Here is a 14,336-nt window from a genome sequence, read left to right as displayed (position 1 = left end):
ATCAGTGTAATGTCCTTGGAACATTATCGGGTACTGGCCGATCTGAACGAAGGCATGTCCCACAGGTTACAGAAGGCGTAGGCAACGTACGCGCCACATCGACCAGAGAAGAGACCAGGCTGTACCTTCCTGCTGTCAGAATCATAACACAATATTAATTTTTTGTCTCGATTTTCCCGCCGCCCCTCCACCCTTCCAATCGCAGATTTAGTATTCCACGGAGTAGGAGGCCATATGATTAAGCGCCACCCTCACGCTTCGCGTACTCGTCTTCAATTGCTTCCTCATATTGTTGGTCCGCAGTTCGTGGATCTTCATGCAAGACACCGCCTTTAACCAGGGCTTCTGGACTCGGGCGGTGAGAAATCTTGTCATTGAGTTTGTCCTCGAGCATACTTCTTTCCAGCTGAGACTCGCGTTAGTTGCTGGTGTGCCGGGACAGCCATGCGACTTTTGTATGGGCATATACCTCTTTCTGGTGTGCGAGAAGGCCTGGTGCGGCAGACGATGCCGGTAGGATGTTCTCTGCCCAGTGATAATTATCAGTAAGTTCTGTTCACCTGCAGAGTTGAGCACGATAGTGAAACTCAGTTTAGATACTGCTCAGGTGTAGACATAACCCACTTTCTACGAGCTCCGCACGATTAGGTCGGTGCATCAGGTGATTCTCGAGCGAGTTCTTTCTGGCTGCATCTGGTCTAATAGGTGAAATTGGAGTCTCGTCGACCCGCTGGGGTTGCTGTTCTACGGCGGCAGGCTCAGACATATTGTAAATACTCGGCTTGAGTAGAATAGTCGTGTAATTGTCGTCGTGTGGTGTTAAGACGTTGGTCAGACGTTGGTCTGAAAAGGCTTTGGTAGCTCCTCCTTGTGACGTAAAGCGGGGAACTGAGGACACTCAGCTGCCAGAATTTGGGTGGATGGTGCGGAGGACGAAGGAATCTTGGAGGGGCCAAGTGGGCAGTGGAAGGCCTTAAGTATTGCAGTTTACAATGCCACTGAGGCCAAGTGCTCTGTTAAGATGTGGCAGCCAATTACTATCCAATTTCCTACGGAGTAGAACCTCAACCGTTCTAGGGTTTATACGTACTGTTGCATACGGGTAATCACAACCTCCATCAACGCTCCATACGTTTACGTCCACGCCTTCCGGGCCGGGTTGGGAGCAGTGCTTGTATTGAACAACAACTCTCATGAGCTGTCTTATCATAGTTGATGAGCCAGGAAACTGTGGCCAGAATCAGGGCCCGCGCGCGTAAGCGGTATGTACCCTGTACGGTGTGAATTTCACGTATTCATGGGGCAGCTAGGTGATTGATCCTGGGCCATAGAAGTTACCCCGCGGTCGAGGACGCCATATGGAAACCTCGACATGCGCGCTTGGAGCCTCGTGCGCCAAGATGTGGAGAGCTTTGGGCCCAGCTGTTTTGGCAAGAGTTCGATGTTGCTGCAGGTAGAGGAGTGCTTTGCTTCTTTGCACATTTTCGAACCAGATAAGGTACCTAGGTATGAGAGGTACGCTCGATCCATGTGCAATGCTCATTTCCTCTGCTGTTCCCTTTTTCGAAGACATGGTCGCAAGTGAAGGCGACGAATGCGTCGGCACACGTACTATCCCCAGATCGAATTCTTGCCCCTCGGGGATTTATGAAAATGAAGATCCAGACTTTCCATTACCATGAGCACGCGGTAACAACTGGAGCCTTATTTGCAGTTGTCCGACACCCCAATTGCATCACATTGAAGTAGACACAAGATTCAAGATACAGGCAGAAACATGGGTGCAGCATTTGTGCAGATAAGACGCAAATGAGCATCGTTGAGCACTCACGTTGCGTTGCGTAGGGTATGCCAGCAATGCTGGTCAACGTTGATGCACAACTGCGTCACACCCCACATGCGCAGATCTTGAATATCTCGGTATGCAGAGTATTAGATCGCAACACATTAACTTAACCGAGAAAAAAAGCAGCAGGATAAAAGATAGCAAACGACACATGAAATATCACTCGAGAATACAGCAAGCAACAAGTAGAGTTAAATCGTAAAGGCAGCCCAAGTTGGTTGCTTAGCTAATCCGTGCCTGAGAATCAGCTCCACCGCCACTGATTCGTATGCACGAGAGGCTGTGCTGCGCCGGAAAATTGTCGGCGTTTCGTCACCGTCAGGCACCACATCATCGACTGGCGAGGGCATCAATCGCATTCAGCGCCTCCTTGAAAGAGACAAAAGGAACTTGGCAATACCACAAACATTCCTTGTCTGATATCCTTTTCACTCGTCTCCCGAAAAGATCACCAACCTCTCCCCGCTTCGGGACCAGCCTGTTGATGCGTGATTAGAACTTCATTCCCTGTACCCCACGCCTTCACCGCACTACTCGTCTTTCGGCTCACTCTCACTCTCTTGACATGGTAGGCGATATTGGCTGATAAGCCTAAGTGGCTTGATAAACTTACCTGTAATGCCTCCTTAACTGACATTATCGTTACCACCTGAACAGGGCATATCAAGGCGTCCGAAGGACAAAGCTGTGCGCAATGCTCAATCCGGCGCACCGGGAACACAGGGCGCCGCCGGCGGACGACCAAAAAAGGCCACGTTTGAAGCAACCAAAAAGAAGGAGATCGGAGTATCAGACCTGACCTTACTGAGCAAGGTTTCCAACGAAGCTATCAATGATAACCTGAAGAAGCGATTCGAGGGTGCAGAGATATACACATACATTGGACATGTGCTTGTCTCCGTGAACCCATTTCGTGATCTCGGCATTTATACTGACCATGTCCTCGAAAGTTACAAGGGGAAAAATCGCTTAGAGATGCCCCCGCACGTCTTCGCGATCGCCGAATCCGCCTATTATAATATGAAAGCTTATAATGACAACCAGTGTGTCATTATTTCCGGCGAATCTGGGGCTGGTAAAACTGAGGCCGCCAAGCGCATTATGCAATATATTGCGAATGTTTCTGGAGAACAGTCAGGAGATATCAAGAAGATTAAAGAAATGGTTCTTGCGACCAACCCTCTACTAGAGTCGTTTGGAAATGCAAAAACACTGCGGAACAACAACTCTTCGAGATTCGGCAAGTATTTGCAAATCTACTTCAACTCCACTGGCGAGCCGGTTGGCGCCGATATCACGAATTACCTACTCGAAAAGTCTCGTGTTGTTGGCCAGATTACAAACGAAAGAAACTTTCACATCTTCTACCAGTTCACGAAAGGTGCTTCAAGGCAATACCAAGAGCTCTTCGGTATTCAAAAACCAGAGACATATGCATACACGAACCGATCCAAATGCTTCGATGTCGATGGGATCGATGACATTGCCGATTTCCAAGACACGATCAATGCGATGAAGATAATTGGTCTCAGTCAAACCGAACAAGATGAGATATTTCGCATGCTGGCTACCATCCTGTGGATTGGCAATATCCAGTTCCGCGAAGATGACACTGGATATGCTGCTGTCACTGACCAGTCAGTGGTGGATTTTGTCGCATACCTGATGGAGGTGACACCGGACCAACTGATCCATGCCATCACTATTCGAATTCTCACGCCGCGCAATGGCGAAGTTATCGAGTCCCCTAGCAACCCAGCACAGGCAACTGCTACCCGTGACGCCTTGGCTAAAGCTATTTACAACAATCTGTTTGATTGGATTGTGGAGCGAATCAACAAGTCTCTGAAATCGAGACAAGATACAGCGAACACCATTGGCATCTTGGATATCTACGGATTTGAAATATTTGAAAAGAATAGTTTCGAGCAGCTCTGCATCAATTATGTCAATGAAAAGCTTCAGCAAATCTTCATCCAGCTCACACTGAAGACGGAGCAGGAAGAATATGCCCGTGAGAAGATCCAGTGGACACCAATCAAATATTTCGATAATAAAGTCGTCTGTGAATTGATTGAACAGATCAGGCCCCCTGGAATCTTCTCTGCAATGAAGGATGCGACCAAGACAGCACATGCCGACCCTGCCGCTTGTGACAGAACATTTATGCAGAGCATCAATGGCATGTCACACGCTCACTTGACCCCTCGACAGGGAAGCTTCATCGTTAAGCACTATGCAGGAGATGTCTCTTATACTGTGGACGGCATCACCGATAAGAACAAAGATCAATTATTGAAGGGACTCCTTAATCTCTTTCAACACAGCGGCAATCAATTCGTACACACCATTTTCCCCCACCAAGTTGACCAAGATAATAGAAAACAGCCGCCCTCGGCAGGAGATAGAATTCGTACCTCTGCAAATGCGTTGGTAGACACATTGATGAAATGTCAGCCGTCATATATCCGAACGATCAAACCGAATGAGAATAAGTCGCCCAGCGAATACAACAGTCCCAATGTTCTTCATCAGGTCAAATATCTGGGCCTACAAGAGAATGTTCGTATACGGCGAGCTGGTTTCGCGTATCGTCAATCCTTTGACAAGTTTGTCGAACGGTTTTTCCTATTATCACCGGCTACATCTTATGCTGGCGAGTACACGTGGCAAGGCTCGACAGAAGAAGCTGTAAAGCAGATTCTGAAGGACACCAGCATTCCCAAAGAGGAGTGGCAACTTGGCGTGACCAAGGCATTCATCAAATCACCAGAGACTCTATTTGCCTTGGAGCACATGCGTGATAGGTATTGGCATAACATGGCCACTCGTATTCAGAGAATGTGGCGTGCATACCTAGCTTACCGTGCTGAATCTGCAACCCGCATTCAACGAATGTGGCGGAAGAAACGAACAGGAGCCGAGTATCTGCAACTTCGGGATCATGGGCACAAGCTTCTTCAAGGCCGAAAAGAGCGCAGACGGATGAGTTTACTGGGATCTCGAAGATTTCTTGGAGATTATCTCGGCGTTAATGCGGCGGCTGGACCTGGCGCACAGATAAGGAACGCAGCTAATATTGGATCAAATGAACGGGTGATGTTCTCTTGCCGTGGAGAAATTTTGGAGGCAAAATTTGGACGATCTAGCAAGCCGAGCCCTCGCCTGATTGTTGTCACAAATAATAAGTTCTACATCATTGCCCAGCTGCTCATCAACGGCCAATTTCAGATTTCAGTCGAACGAGCTATTCCCCTCGGTGCCATCAAATTCATTGGAACGTCTACTCGTCGAGATGATTGGTTCTCTCTTGGAGTGGGATCGGCCCAGGAGTCAGATCCTTTGATGAACTGTGTCCTCAAAACCGAAATGTTTACTCATATGCAGCGAGTCATGCCGGGAGGCTTCAATCTCAAAATAGGCGACGTGATTGAGTACGCGAAGAAGCCGAACAAATTCCAGCAGGTCAAGATAGCCAAAGACTCCCAACAACCAGTTGACTTCTATAAGAGTGGTACAATCCATACACAACAAGGAGAACCCCCTAACTCGGCATCACGGCCAATGCCCAAAGCCAAACCCGTACCACCCCGACCCATCACCCGCGGTAAACTTATCAAGCCTGGAGGCCCTGGAGGCCGGCCATCACGGCTAACTGGTAATCGAACTATTCAACCAAGGCCTGGAGGAGGTCCGAGGGCGGTTCCTCAGCCGCCAGCTGCAAAAACAACAGCATCTATCGGTGTGGCAAATACTTCAGCTCCTGCCGCGGTCAACAAACCACTTCCTAGTCACACGAGGAATCAAAACAGCACCAGCGGAGGAGCAAGTCGAGCACCACCCCCGCCGCCGCCCGCCGCACCTCCCGCAAAGCCAAAGATCATGGCCAAAGTATTATATGATTTCAACGGCCAGCGAGATAATGAGCTATCTATCAAGGCTGGAGACATATTGGAGATAGTTCAAAAAGAGAATAATGGTATGGCATCCAGTGTGCTCTGTTCAATGTGAGCAAACGTGGCTAACTAACATCGCATAGGTTGGTGGCTGGCAAAGAATGACTATGGGCAGGCTTGGGTTCCCGCTGCTTATGTAGAGGAACAAGCAGCACCTGCCCCAAGGCCACCTCCGGCTCCTCCCGCTGCCAAGTCAAAACCAACGCCGCCGGCACCTCCGGCCAAACGTCCAGTCGCGGGACGCAAGCCAGGTGAGCTGGCCCAGCGAGATTCCGGTCTTGGCTTGAACGGAATCAGCGGCTCTGAGGGGAGTCGTAGTACAACGCCGACACCGAGTCTAGGGGGCAGCTTGGCTGATGCATTGCTAGCAAGAAAAAATGCTATGCAACGGGACAAAGAAGACGACGACTGGTAGAAGCGGATGCTGAATACGTGGTCACGATCTAGAGTAGACGATCCGTAGTAGACTGAAGTTTATGTATTGCTTTTGTTAGCGCCGAGACCATGACCTGCGGCGTACAAAAATTTGTCATGTTATGCAACCAGGCGGAACTGTGAGACACTGTTAGTTTTGGTATTCACTAGAAATAAATTTTCGACCGATTGTCGAACAGCTCTTGCTTCATCATGCGCAGTGTTCTAATTATGGTCCTTCGCAACCTCAAGAAAAAAAAAAAAGTAGTGCTACAAGTCCATCTAATACATTCAGAACTAATACAGCAAATTTACACCAAACCACGAATGTCGTCGTGTTTAATCGGCACATTCGGTGCGCAAAATATTTCGCCGACGCAAGAGCTCAACAAGTGGAACATCATCATCTTCAGTTGTTTGTGCGGCGCAGAATTCCGTTTCCTCATCAACGCCGTAATCTTGTAGCCTCTCACCGTCGTTGTTTCTCCAATGAACCTCTTGATCAGAACTATAGCCAATACCATGACTGTCTTCACTCAGCATATCGTAATCGTCTACTTCCTCTAGCTCTGCCAATAAATGGCTTCTCCTCTGCATGTCCTGTAATTGGCGTTCTTTGAACGCACTCTTTTGCTCCTCTGGAGACATAGTTTCTGCATTTCTCAGTTCTGCTTTGAAGTCCCTGTGACCTGCAGGCCACTCTCTGTTTGCCCTGCGAATTTTTTCTGGGTCTGGTGGCGGCCACATGCCTTCGTTTCGATTGAATCCATTTTCTTCCCAAGACCATCCGTGGCCCGTTCTATCCTTACCGACTTTAGGGCTCCCGGACAATGGGAAAAACCAGAGGAGAAAGTTTGAGGATCCCATTGCTTGGGACATGTTTGCAAAAAAACCAAGATCATAGGGGAACTCGACCCTTTCAACTCTGATCTTCTTTCCATCGGACCCATTGATATCCCACCAATCCTGGCCTCCCCGTTCCATAACTGCGTCGTGGCGCTCGACCTGCCACCCCTCAATCATAGTGCAATTGAACAGCCAGCTCTTCATTGTCGTTACAAGCATTACGACCAAGGCAAGTGAAGTGAAGAGGCATATGAGTGAGGTGAGAGCCAAACCTATAAGTGCTGACAAGGTCGGACCTAGATATGCAGGCAAGTGCCGTGATTCCCACAGAGCGAAGAATCGTTGCCAGAGAAGGTACCCTAGTATCCCAAGGGATGTGTTGGCGAAAACTATAAACCGCAAAAAATGAGGGAATGTAGTCATAGAGACACAGTTTGCCGTCCAAGGGCAATGGTGATCCATTTTAGGAATGCAACGTCCACAGTGCCGACAATGATGGGCTCTGGCGGGCTTTGGGGCTGAACATTTCTTGCACCAACTTCCTTCGGCCTCGATCACTTTATCCGTAAAAACATATCGACCAGGATCCTCGGTGATAGTCTTGTAGTAGGTGAACCATAGGGATAACAGGAAAACATTGAAGACGATGGTTTCATTGGCTGAGGGTGGACCGGGGTTGAGCGAGGAATACTGAAACAGGTATTGTGAAAAGTATCCCAGAAACGCAATCAAGATACAAACGGCGGGAACCGCCAAGGATTGCACCAAAGGCGCATCATTCAGGCCCGCCATGATGGTGATGATCCGGGGATGGGGGCTTTCACTGGTGGCGTATCCGAGTTTCGTTACATGATTTGAAACACGTCTTAATGATTTCCATGGAAATAAATGCTCTAAAAATTGGCGTTTAAAAGCAAAAAGTCTTCTGATTCCTTGGCTTTGGCTCTTGAGGAGAAGCTGAGGTTGTGACCTGGAACGACGATATTGATTAGCGTTATGCGGTCGGACAAACGTTCATGCCTCCAGTTGTCGGCTTATGTAAGCGTGTCAGTGTAATAAAGTAGGTCGTGCACAGCCACCTGTTCCCTGTGGCTCGACTACTCACCCCCTGATACGGAGCAAAGTAGTTGGCATTGACCACTTGGAACTTCTTGGATGGCAGCTTTTGTATCTTGTGACCTGCATACGATCGTCCTTTTCAGAAAATGCGCCCTCAGCAGATCTTCATCTGCTAAAGAGAGAACGCCATGGCGCCGCCTGTGGTCCATGAGCTCTCGGCTTTGTGGTATGTTTTGTTCTTTCAACTTGGCGGTTCGTCAAAGGACTACTGTTCTGATCTGTCGGCTCATAGCACTATCGCTTCATTTATGTATGTTTGTCATTCATTAGAGCGTTACTCTCTGACTGGTATGGAATCACAATTTTGATAAAATTATGCAATCGCGTCCTTACATTTCATTCCCAGATTATTCTCGCCTCCTACTACTGCTTGTTGTCTTTCTCTCTGGCCTTATTTGTCTTGGTGCCAGCTATGCCTCGAAGTGGCTCCCAGGGGCTGATGGAAGATATACTTCTTCAAGAGATGGGCGAACTGGCTTGCTGGTAAACCTAGAACCACACGATCTTACGAAACAAGCTGGCACTCTGCCTCCTGCCCGAGCAAGACGCTGCTCAGTCCCGATCCTGGTAGCTTGTATTGTTATTCGCTTGGAGCTTTTTAATTATGTCAACTATAAGCAGCAATGCTCTAAACCAGGTGTTGAGGTATGGTTCAAGTCTCCCATCTATCTTTTAGACGGTAGATTTGGGATGTTTCTATGCTGCCAATCTTTGCCTCCTATCTCGGGGTGAATTCCGCTGATACCGAATTCGCAGTCATGGCTTTGCCTTTTGTTAATTGTTCATGACATAATAACGACGCGTCGTAACTGGTCTATACCAGTTACCGATGAAATGGAAGACCCGTGGCGCAGCGTTTTCGACGACATTCATGATTGGCTAAGTGGTCCAAGAGCGGCAGTCACCTTGTTCACGACCGGAGCTCTTCTATTGTCCACTGGAACTTATGTGGCAGCAAACCAAATTGTGACATCAACATATATTTGTTTTGCGCCTCTGGATAGTCGATCGCAGACTATTTTGCTCCAGTACGCTGGTCTTCTGCTTGACGCAGTCATCATTGTTCTTTTGTGGAGGGTGTTGACTTGGATGAGAAATCTCAAGCTGCGACTTCGAATGCTATCCAATATTTTCCTCACTTCTTCCCTGTTTAGCTCATTTCTATGGCTTACTACCAGCTTGCTCAATGGAAGCAATCTGGCCAGTCTGGGGTTTGGATTTCTGCGGGGATTTGACGTAGTGACGGATAGCTTCGCCCTTGCCACCATGACCATCGGTTTGTCCATTTGGACCTGTGAAACGACGCCAGTTGTATCCACGACTGTAACAACATTTCTTTTTGGAACTTGGCGTGCCGGAATAAACGTCTTTAGTCTTGGAGATTGGATGCATCTCTCACGAGCTGCGAGCCTTGGGCCGCTTTGGCTAATAACCTTTGGCTCAGGTCTTTTCGTTTACGCACATGATATTCGCTCGGTTATCTTCGTTAGACGTATATTATTCGTCTCATTCATGGTATTGCTTCTTATTATCGCTACAGGATTCACATTCATCTATCCGCTCGAATATTTCGATAAGCGCCATCCGATAAACGAACTCATGTATGAGGCTCGTACGATCCATGACCGTTGGCTTACAAAGGCCTCTACGAGTACGACTCTTGCTACGGCGGTGGTGATATATAGAGAACGCCATGGCGGCAGATCACCACCCCCCCACTTCGGTGACTGGTACCAATATGCTTCTGGTTCGTCTATTGTAGATGAATTCCAGCAAATTGATAACGATTTGGACGTGTTCTGGTCTCTGCCACCAGCAACGCTCCGTAGACGTGTTCAGTCGGCATTGTCAAACCCTGGCGTCGGAAACATAACCGTGGAAAATGGGCAAGTCACTGTCAGTGATGCTGGACATGAATCCAAGAACATGGATCTGAGGGAGCTGGCCGATATGATAAAAAAGTTCTCAAGACATCTACCTGACATGGTTCTCCCTGTCAATTTGAACGCGGCACCACGAGTGCTTCCGTTGTGGAAAGATACCCAACTTCAGAGCCGAGGGTACCTGCAATCCATGGCCAAAATAATATCTAAAAGGTCAACGAATACTTGGTCTGCAGAAAACAATACACTGGGATCGAGATACACAGAGGAGGCTGCTCAAAGTGCAACATGGCATCAAACTCGGGCGAGTGATTTTCAGCAGATGCGAACTGAAGCATGTCCCGCGACGTCGAGGGCCCAAACAAGCCCTTACTGGGATCTTAGTGTATTTTGTTCGGCTTGTGTGAGGCAACACTCCCGTGGCCAGTTGTTGAGCGACTGGGAGAAATCATTGGATGTGTGCTCTCAGCCTGACCTTAATCATCTACACAGCTTTGCAATGACAGACCTAAGCACCCCACCGATCAGAGAACTCGTTCCCCTATTTGGCCCATCTAAGATGGCAGGGTTTCAAGATATTCTGGTCCCATTGTCTTACTTCCGACAAGAGCAGGTGGATGACAGTGAGCCCTTTTTGAAACGCAAGGACACTCTATTCTGGAGGAGTGCAATCGGTGGGCAAGTCATCAATGAACAAGCGTTACGGGGAAGCCATAAGTTAAGGTTAATGCACCTTATCAACAATGCTGACTCCAGAGACTGGGCAACGGTCATTCTCCCTATTTCAGGGGCGGATCATAAATTCAGATCAGTGTCTGTTTCAGTTGCAGAGGCTAATCGCGACCTGTCCTTCAATGTCGGTATAGACGATTTTTCCGCCTGTGCAAGCCAACACTGCAACACCCTTAAGAAAGTTTATGGTGAAAACACCCAGACCGAGGATCCCTTAAAGTATCGGTATGTACTTTTGACTGATGAAGACGACGGCCCACCAGCTACGATATTGAAGATGCTACACTCACAGAGTCTACCCTTCATCTCAACAACGTTCAAGACTTGGTATTCCGAGCGGCTCACTCCTTGGCTGCATTTTGTGCCTGTAGACCCAAGATATCAAGCCCTACATACGACATTACTTTACTTTACAGGGACTGCGAACAAGGCCAAAATGAACGGTATTAATACATACCTGACAGGCCGTTCTTCTGATGGGCAGTGGATCGCGCGACAAGGCCAACGTTGGGCCGGCGAAGCAATAAGTAAGAAGGACATGGAGATATATCTATTTCGACTACTGCTCGAATGGGGTAGGCTCATTGATGACCGAAGGAATGAGATCGGGTACAGAGAGGCAAATGGTGAGTTCCGAAGCGGTGAATGGTCTCGCGCATCATAACTTGGAAACGTATTGTTGTGAAGTTTTGTTTTCTCGAAGCATGGCGTATGGTATGGTTGTATATCTTGGGAAAAGGGATATGAAATAGAATAGAGCTTAGTCCGCCTTGAATATTGTAGGTGTCTGGTTTGTAACACCTATGTGTCCATCGCAAAGGAGGATAACGCGCGACGCTCCCATTTATCTACTCTAATAGTTCTTCTGCAACTTACTTCAATAACAACGGCGACGTCGTCACGGATGCACCGTGTGTTTATTTGTATCCCTTCAACTTAAGCTCTGATTTAACTTTTTGCGGCTAACTGTGTTCGATATTCTCATGCCCATAACTCAAGATTCTTAACCTCACAGCCAGGTTGGCCCTGATTACGACGGACCAGCCGTCCTATCTTGTAGACGCTTTCAGAAGCGGAAAGTGCTTGGGCCACAGCGTCGGCCTTGCTGGCATCTACAGCAATGACCATGCCAACGCCCGAGTTGAACGTACGGCACATTTCAGCGGGGTCAACATTTCCAGCCTGCTTGAGCCACTGGAAGACAGGCAGAATGTCCCAAGAGCCGTAGATGATTTCAGCAGCAAGGCCATCTGGCAACATACGGGGAACGTTCTCGATGAGACCACCACCGGTAACGTGTGCCAGACCCTTGATTTCACTGAGAACTGGCAAAAGGCTCTTGACGTAGATGCGGGTGGGGGTCAGGAGGGATTCTCCAACGGTTTTCGATATATCCCATGGCGCTTGTGATTCATACGCCAAGCCAGCACTCTGCACTATCCTTCTCACCAGCGAAAAGCCATTGGAATGGACACCAACAGACCCGAGACCAAGAAGAACGTCACCTTCCGTCATGGTATTCTGCCGAGGGAGTCGCTCCTCAGAGGTGACGGCACCAACTGCGCATCCTGCGGCATCATAATCCTCGCCCTGATACATGCCGGGCATTTCAGCGGTCTCACCACCTACCAAAGCACATCCAGCCTGGCGACAGCCATCAGCGACGCCTTCGACAAAGGCGGCCGCAGATGGAAGGTCAAGCTTGCTGCAGCCGTAGTAATCCAGGAACATCAATGGCGTGGCTCCCTGAACGATCAAGTCGTTTACATTCATGGCAACAAGATCAATACCCACAGTGTCATGCTTCTTCATAGCTTGGGCAATCATGAGCTTGGTACCAACGCCATCAATAGCGCCAACAAGAATTGGTACGCTCTGGTATCCGCATTGTGAAAGATCAAGCTCGCCACCGAATCCACCGATTTCTGCCTCAGCTCCGGGTCGTTTGGTGCTGGCTACGGCCTTCTTGATTTTCTCGACAAAATCATTACCGGCTTGGATATCGACACCAGCTTGGGCGTAAGTCATGGCCTCCTTGGATTGATCTCGAAAAGCGCGGTGCGCAATATCCTTTCGGAAGAACATGGCTTCGAAGCTGATTATTCCTGAGGCGAGTGCAGAATACGACGCGTCCACAGCGGCTCTAAGGGATTCACCCACAGAGTTAATCGCAATCACTCGACCACCAGATGACTTGAGCTGGTCTCCATCCAGCCTGGTTCCCGCATGGAAAATGGTGCTACCTCGGGGCGGTTGCAAAACAGTCATTGGAATCCCCTTGGCATAAGAGCCAGGGTATCCGCCAGCAGCAACAACAACAGTTGCGCTGAACTTCTGCTCGACCTTCAAGTGACAGTTGTCGAGGTACCCTTCAGCACAAGCAAGCATTATATCTGCCAAATCTGTGTCGGCGGAGAGAAGAGGCAAGACAGTTTGGGTTTCTGGGTCGCCAAATCGCACGTTGTATTCCAGGACTTTGGGACCAGCACTGGTAATCATGAGGCCGGTGAACAGTACACCGCGGAATGGCTGCTTCTCCCGTCGCATTCCCAAAATAGTAGGCTCGAGGATTTCTTTGTCAATGCGTTCCGTCAACTCCTTTGTGGCGATGTTTGTAGGCGCGTAGCAACCCATTCCTCCGGTATTGGGGCCTTGATCGCCATCAAAAATGCGCTTGTGGTCCTGCGCCAAAGGCAATGATCGAATAGTGTAACCATCGCAAAAGGTGAGAACGCTCAGCTCGTCGCCAGCCAGGAGTTCTTCAATAACAACCTCATCTCCAGCAGATCCAAAGGCCTTGTCAACCATGATCTGCTTCAGGGCATCCTTCGCCTCTTGTTTCGATTGAGGCAGGATAACGCCTTTGCCGGCAGCGAGACCGGTTGCCTTGATGACAACTTCGTGAGAGACGCTATCAATATACTCGATCGCTTTCTGATAGTCAGAAAAGTTTTCGTACGTAGCAGTTGGGATGTTGTATTTCTTCATGAAGTCCTTGGAATAGGTCTTGCTTCCCTCCAATCGAGCTGCCTCTTTGGAGGGGCCAAAACAAGGTATTCCGGCCTTTTTGAAGAACCCTTCCACGCCGTCCACGAGAGGCGCTTCGGGTCCAGGAACGACTAAATTGACCCCATTTGATTGTGCAAAGGTGACGAGGCCTGGGTAATCTTCCGCTGAGACTGAGGTGACATTGGTAACCTTTGGACACGAGGCAGTGCCGCCGTTGCCAGGGACGGCAAATATGGTGTCAACTCGAGCAGACTGGCTCAATTTCCACGCCAGAGCATGCTCACGGCCACCATTTCCGATCAGGAGAACTCGAACACTGCCCATTTCAGTATGTGTTGTCGTTTAGAATTCGAGAAGACGGTGAATTGACGAGGGTGACCAGACGGGGTCGAGTGGTCGATGGTTCGTACAAATTGAGTCGGCGAATCGAGAGTCTTGCGGAATAAAATCAGAAATTTCTTGTCCTGATTTCCAGTCAGTCACAACATGCCGACGACAAACCTTACGTGTCTGTAGTATATGTATGTATGC

The 14,336-nt window shown here is 48.8% G+C and overlaps 4 protein-coding genes across 4 annotated transcripts; 1 reads left to right on the top strand and 3 right to left on the bottom strand.

Annotated features, from left to right (window-relative positions):
- Positions 1-238: 238 nt before the first annotated feature.
- On the bottom strand, positions 239-766 carry G6M90_00g057670 (uncharacterized protein; the record flags this gene model as incomplete). Its single annotated transcript, XM_066130648.1, has 3 exons — positions 239-406; positions 470-525; positions 625-766. 3 exons carry the CDS (start codon positions 764-766, stop codon positions 239-241), a joined length of 366 nt encoding a protein of 121 aa, XP_065986831.1.
- Positions 767-2,411: 1,645 nt separating this feature from the next.
- MYO1 (Myosin-1) lies at positions 2,412-6,217 on the top strand (the record flags this gene model as incomplete). Its single annotated transcript, XM_066130647.1, has 3 exons — positions 2,412-2,414; positions 2,504-5,825; positions 5,886-6,217. 3 exons carry the CDS (start codon positions 2,412-2,414, stop codon positions 6,215-6,217), a joined length of 3,657 nt encoding a protein of 1,218 aa, XP_065986675.1.
- Positions 6,218-6,555: 338 nt separating this feature from the next.
- PFA4 (Palmitoyltransferase PFA4) lies at positions 6,556-7,266 on the bottom strand (the record flags this gene model as incomplete). Its single annotated transcript, XM_014688861.1, has 1 exon — positions 6,556-7,266. One exon carries the CDS (start codon positions 7,264-7,266, stop codon positions 6,556-6,558), a length of 711 nt encoding a protein of 236 aa, XP_014544347.1.
- Positions 7,267-11,777: 4,511 nt separating this feature from the next.
- Positions 11,778-14,129, bottom strand: ADE1_1 (Bifunctional purine biosynthetic protein ADE1; the record flags this gene model as incomplete). Its single annotated transcript, XM_014688859.1, has 1 exon — positions 11,778-14,129. One exon carries the CDS (start codon positions 14,127-14,129, stop codon positions 11,778-11,780), a length of 2,352 nt encoding a protein of 783 aa, XP_014544345.1.
- Positions 14,130-14,336: the final 207 nt, after the last annotated feature.

The sequence above is a fragment of the Metarhizium brunneum genome, chromosome 3 (genome assembly GCF_013426205.1).
Source record: "Metarhizium brunneum chromosome 3, complete sequence".
Classification (NCBI taxonomy): domain Eukaryota; kingdom Fungi; phylum Ascomycota; class Sordariomycetes; order Hypocreales; family Clavicipitaceae; genus Metarhizium; species Metarhizium brunneum.
The sequence above is the reverse complement of the archived record's forward strand: the minus strand, read 5'-3'. Positions and strand labels throughout refer to the sequence as shown.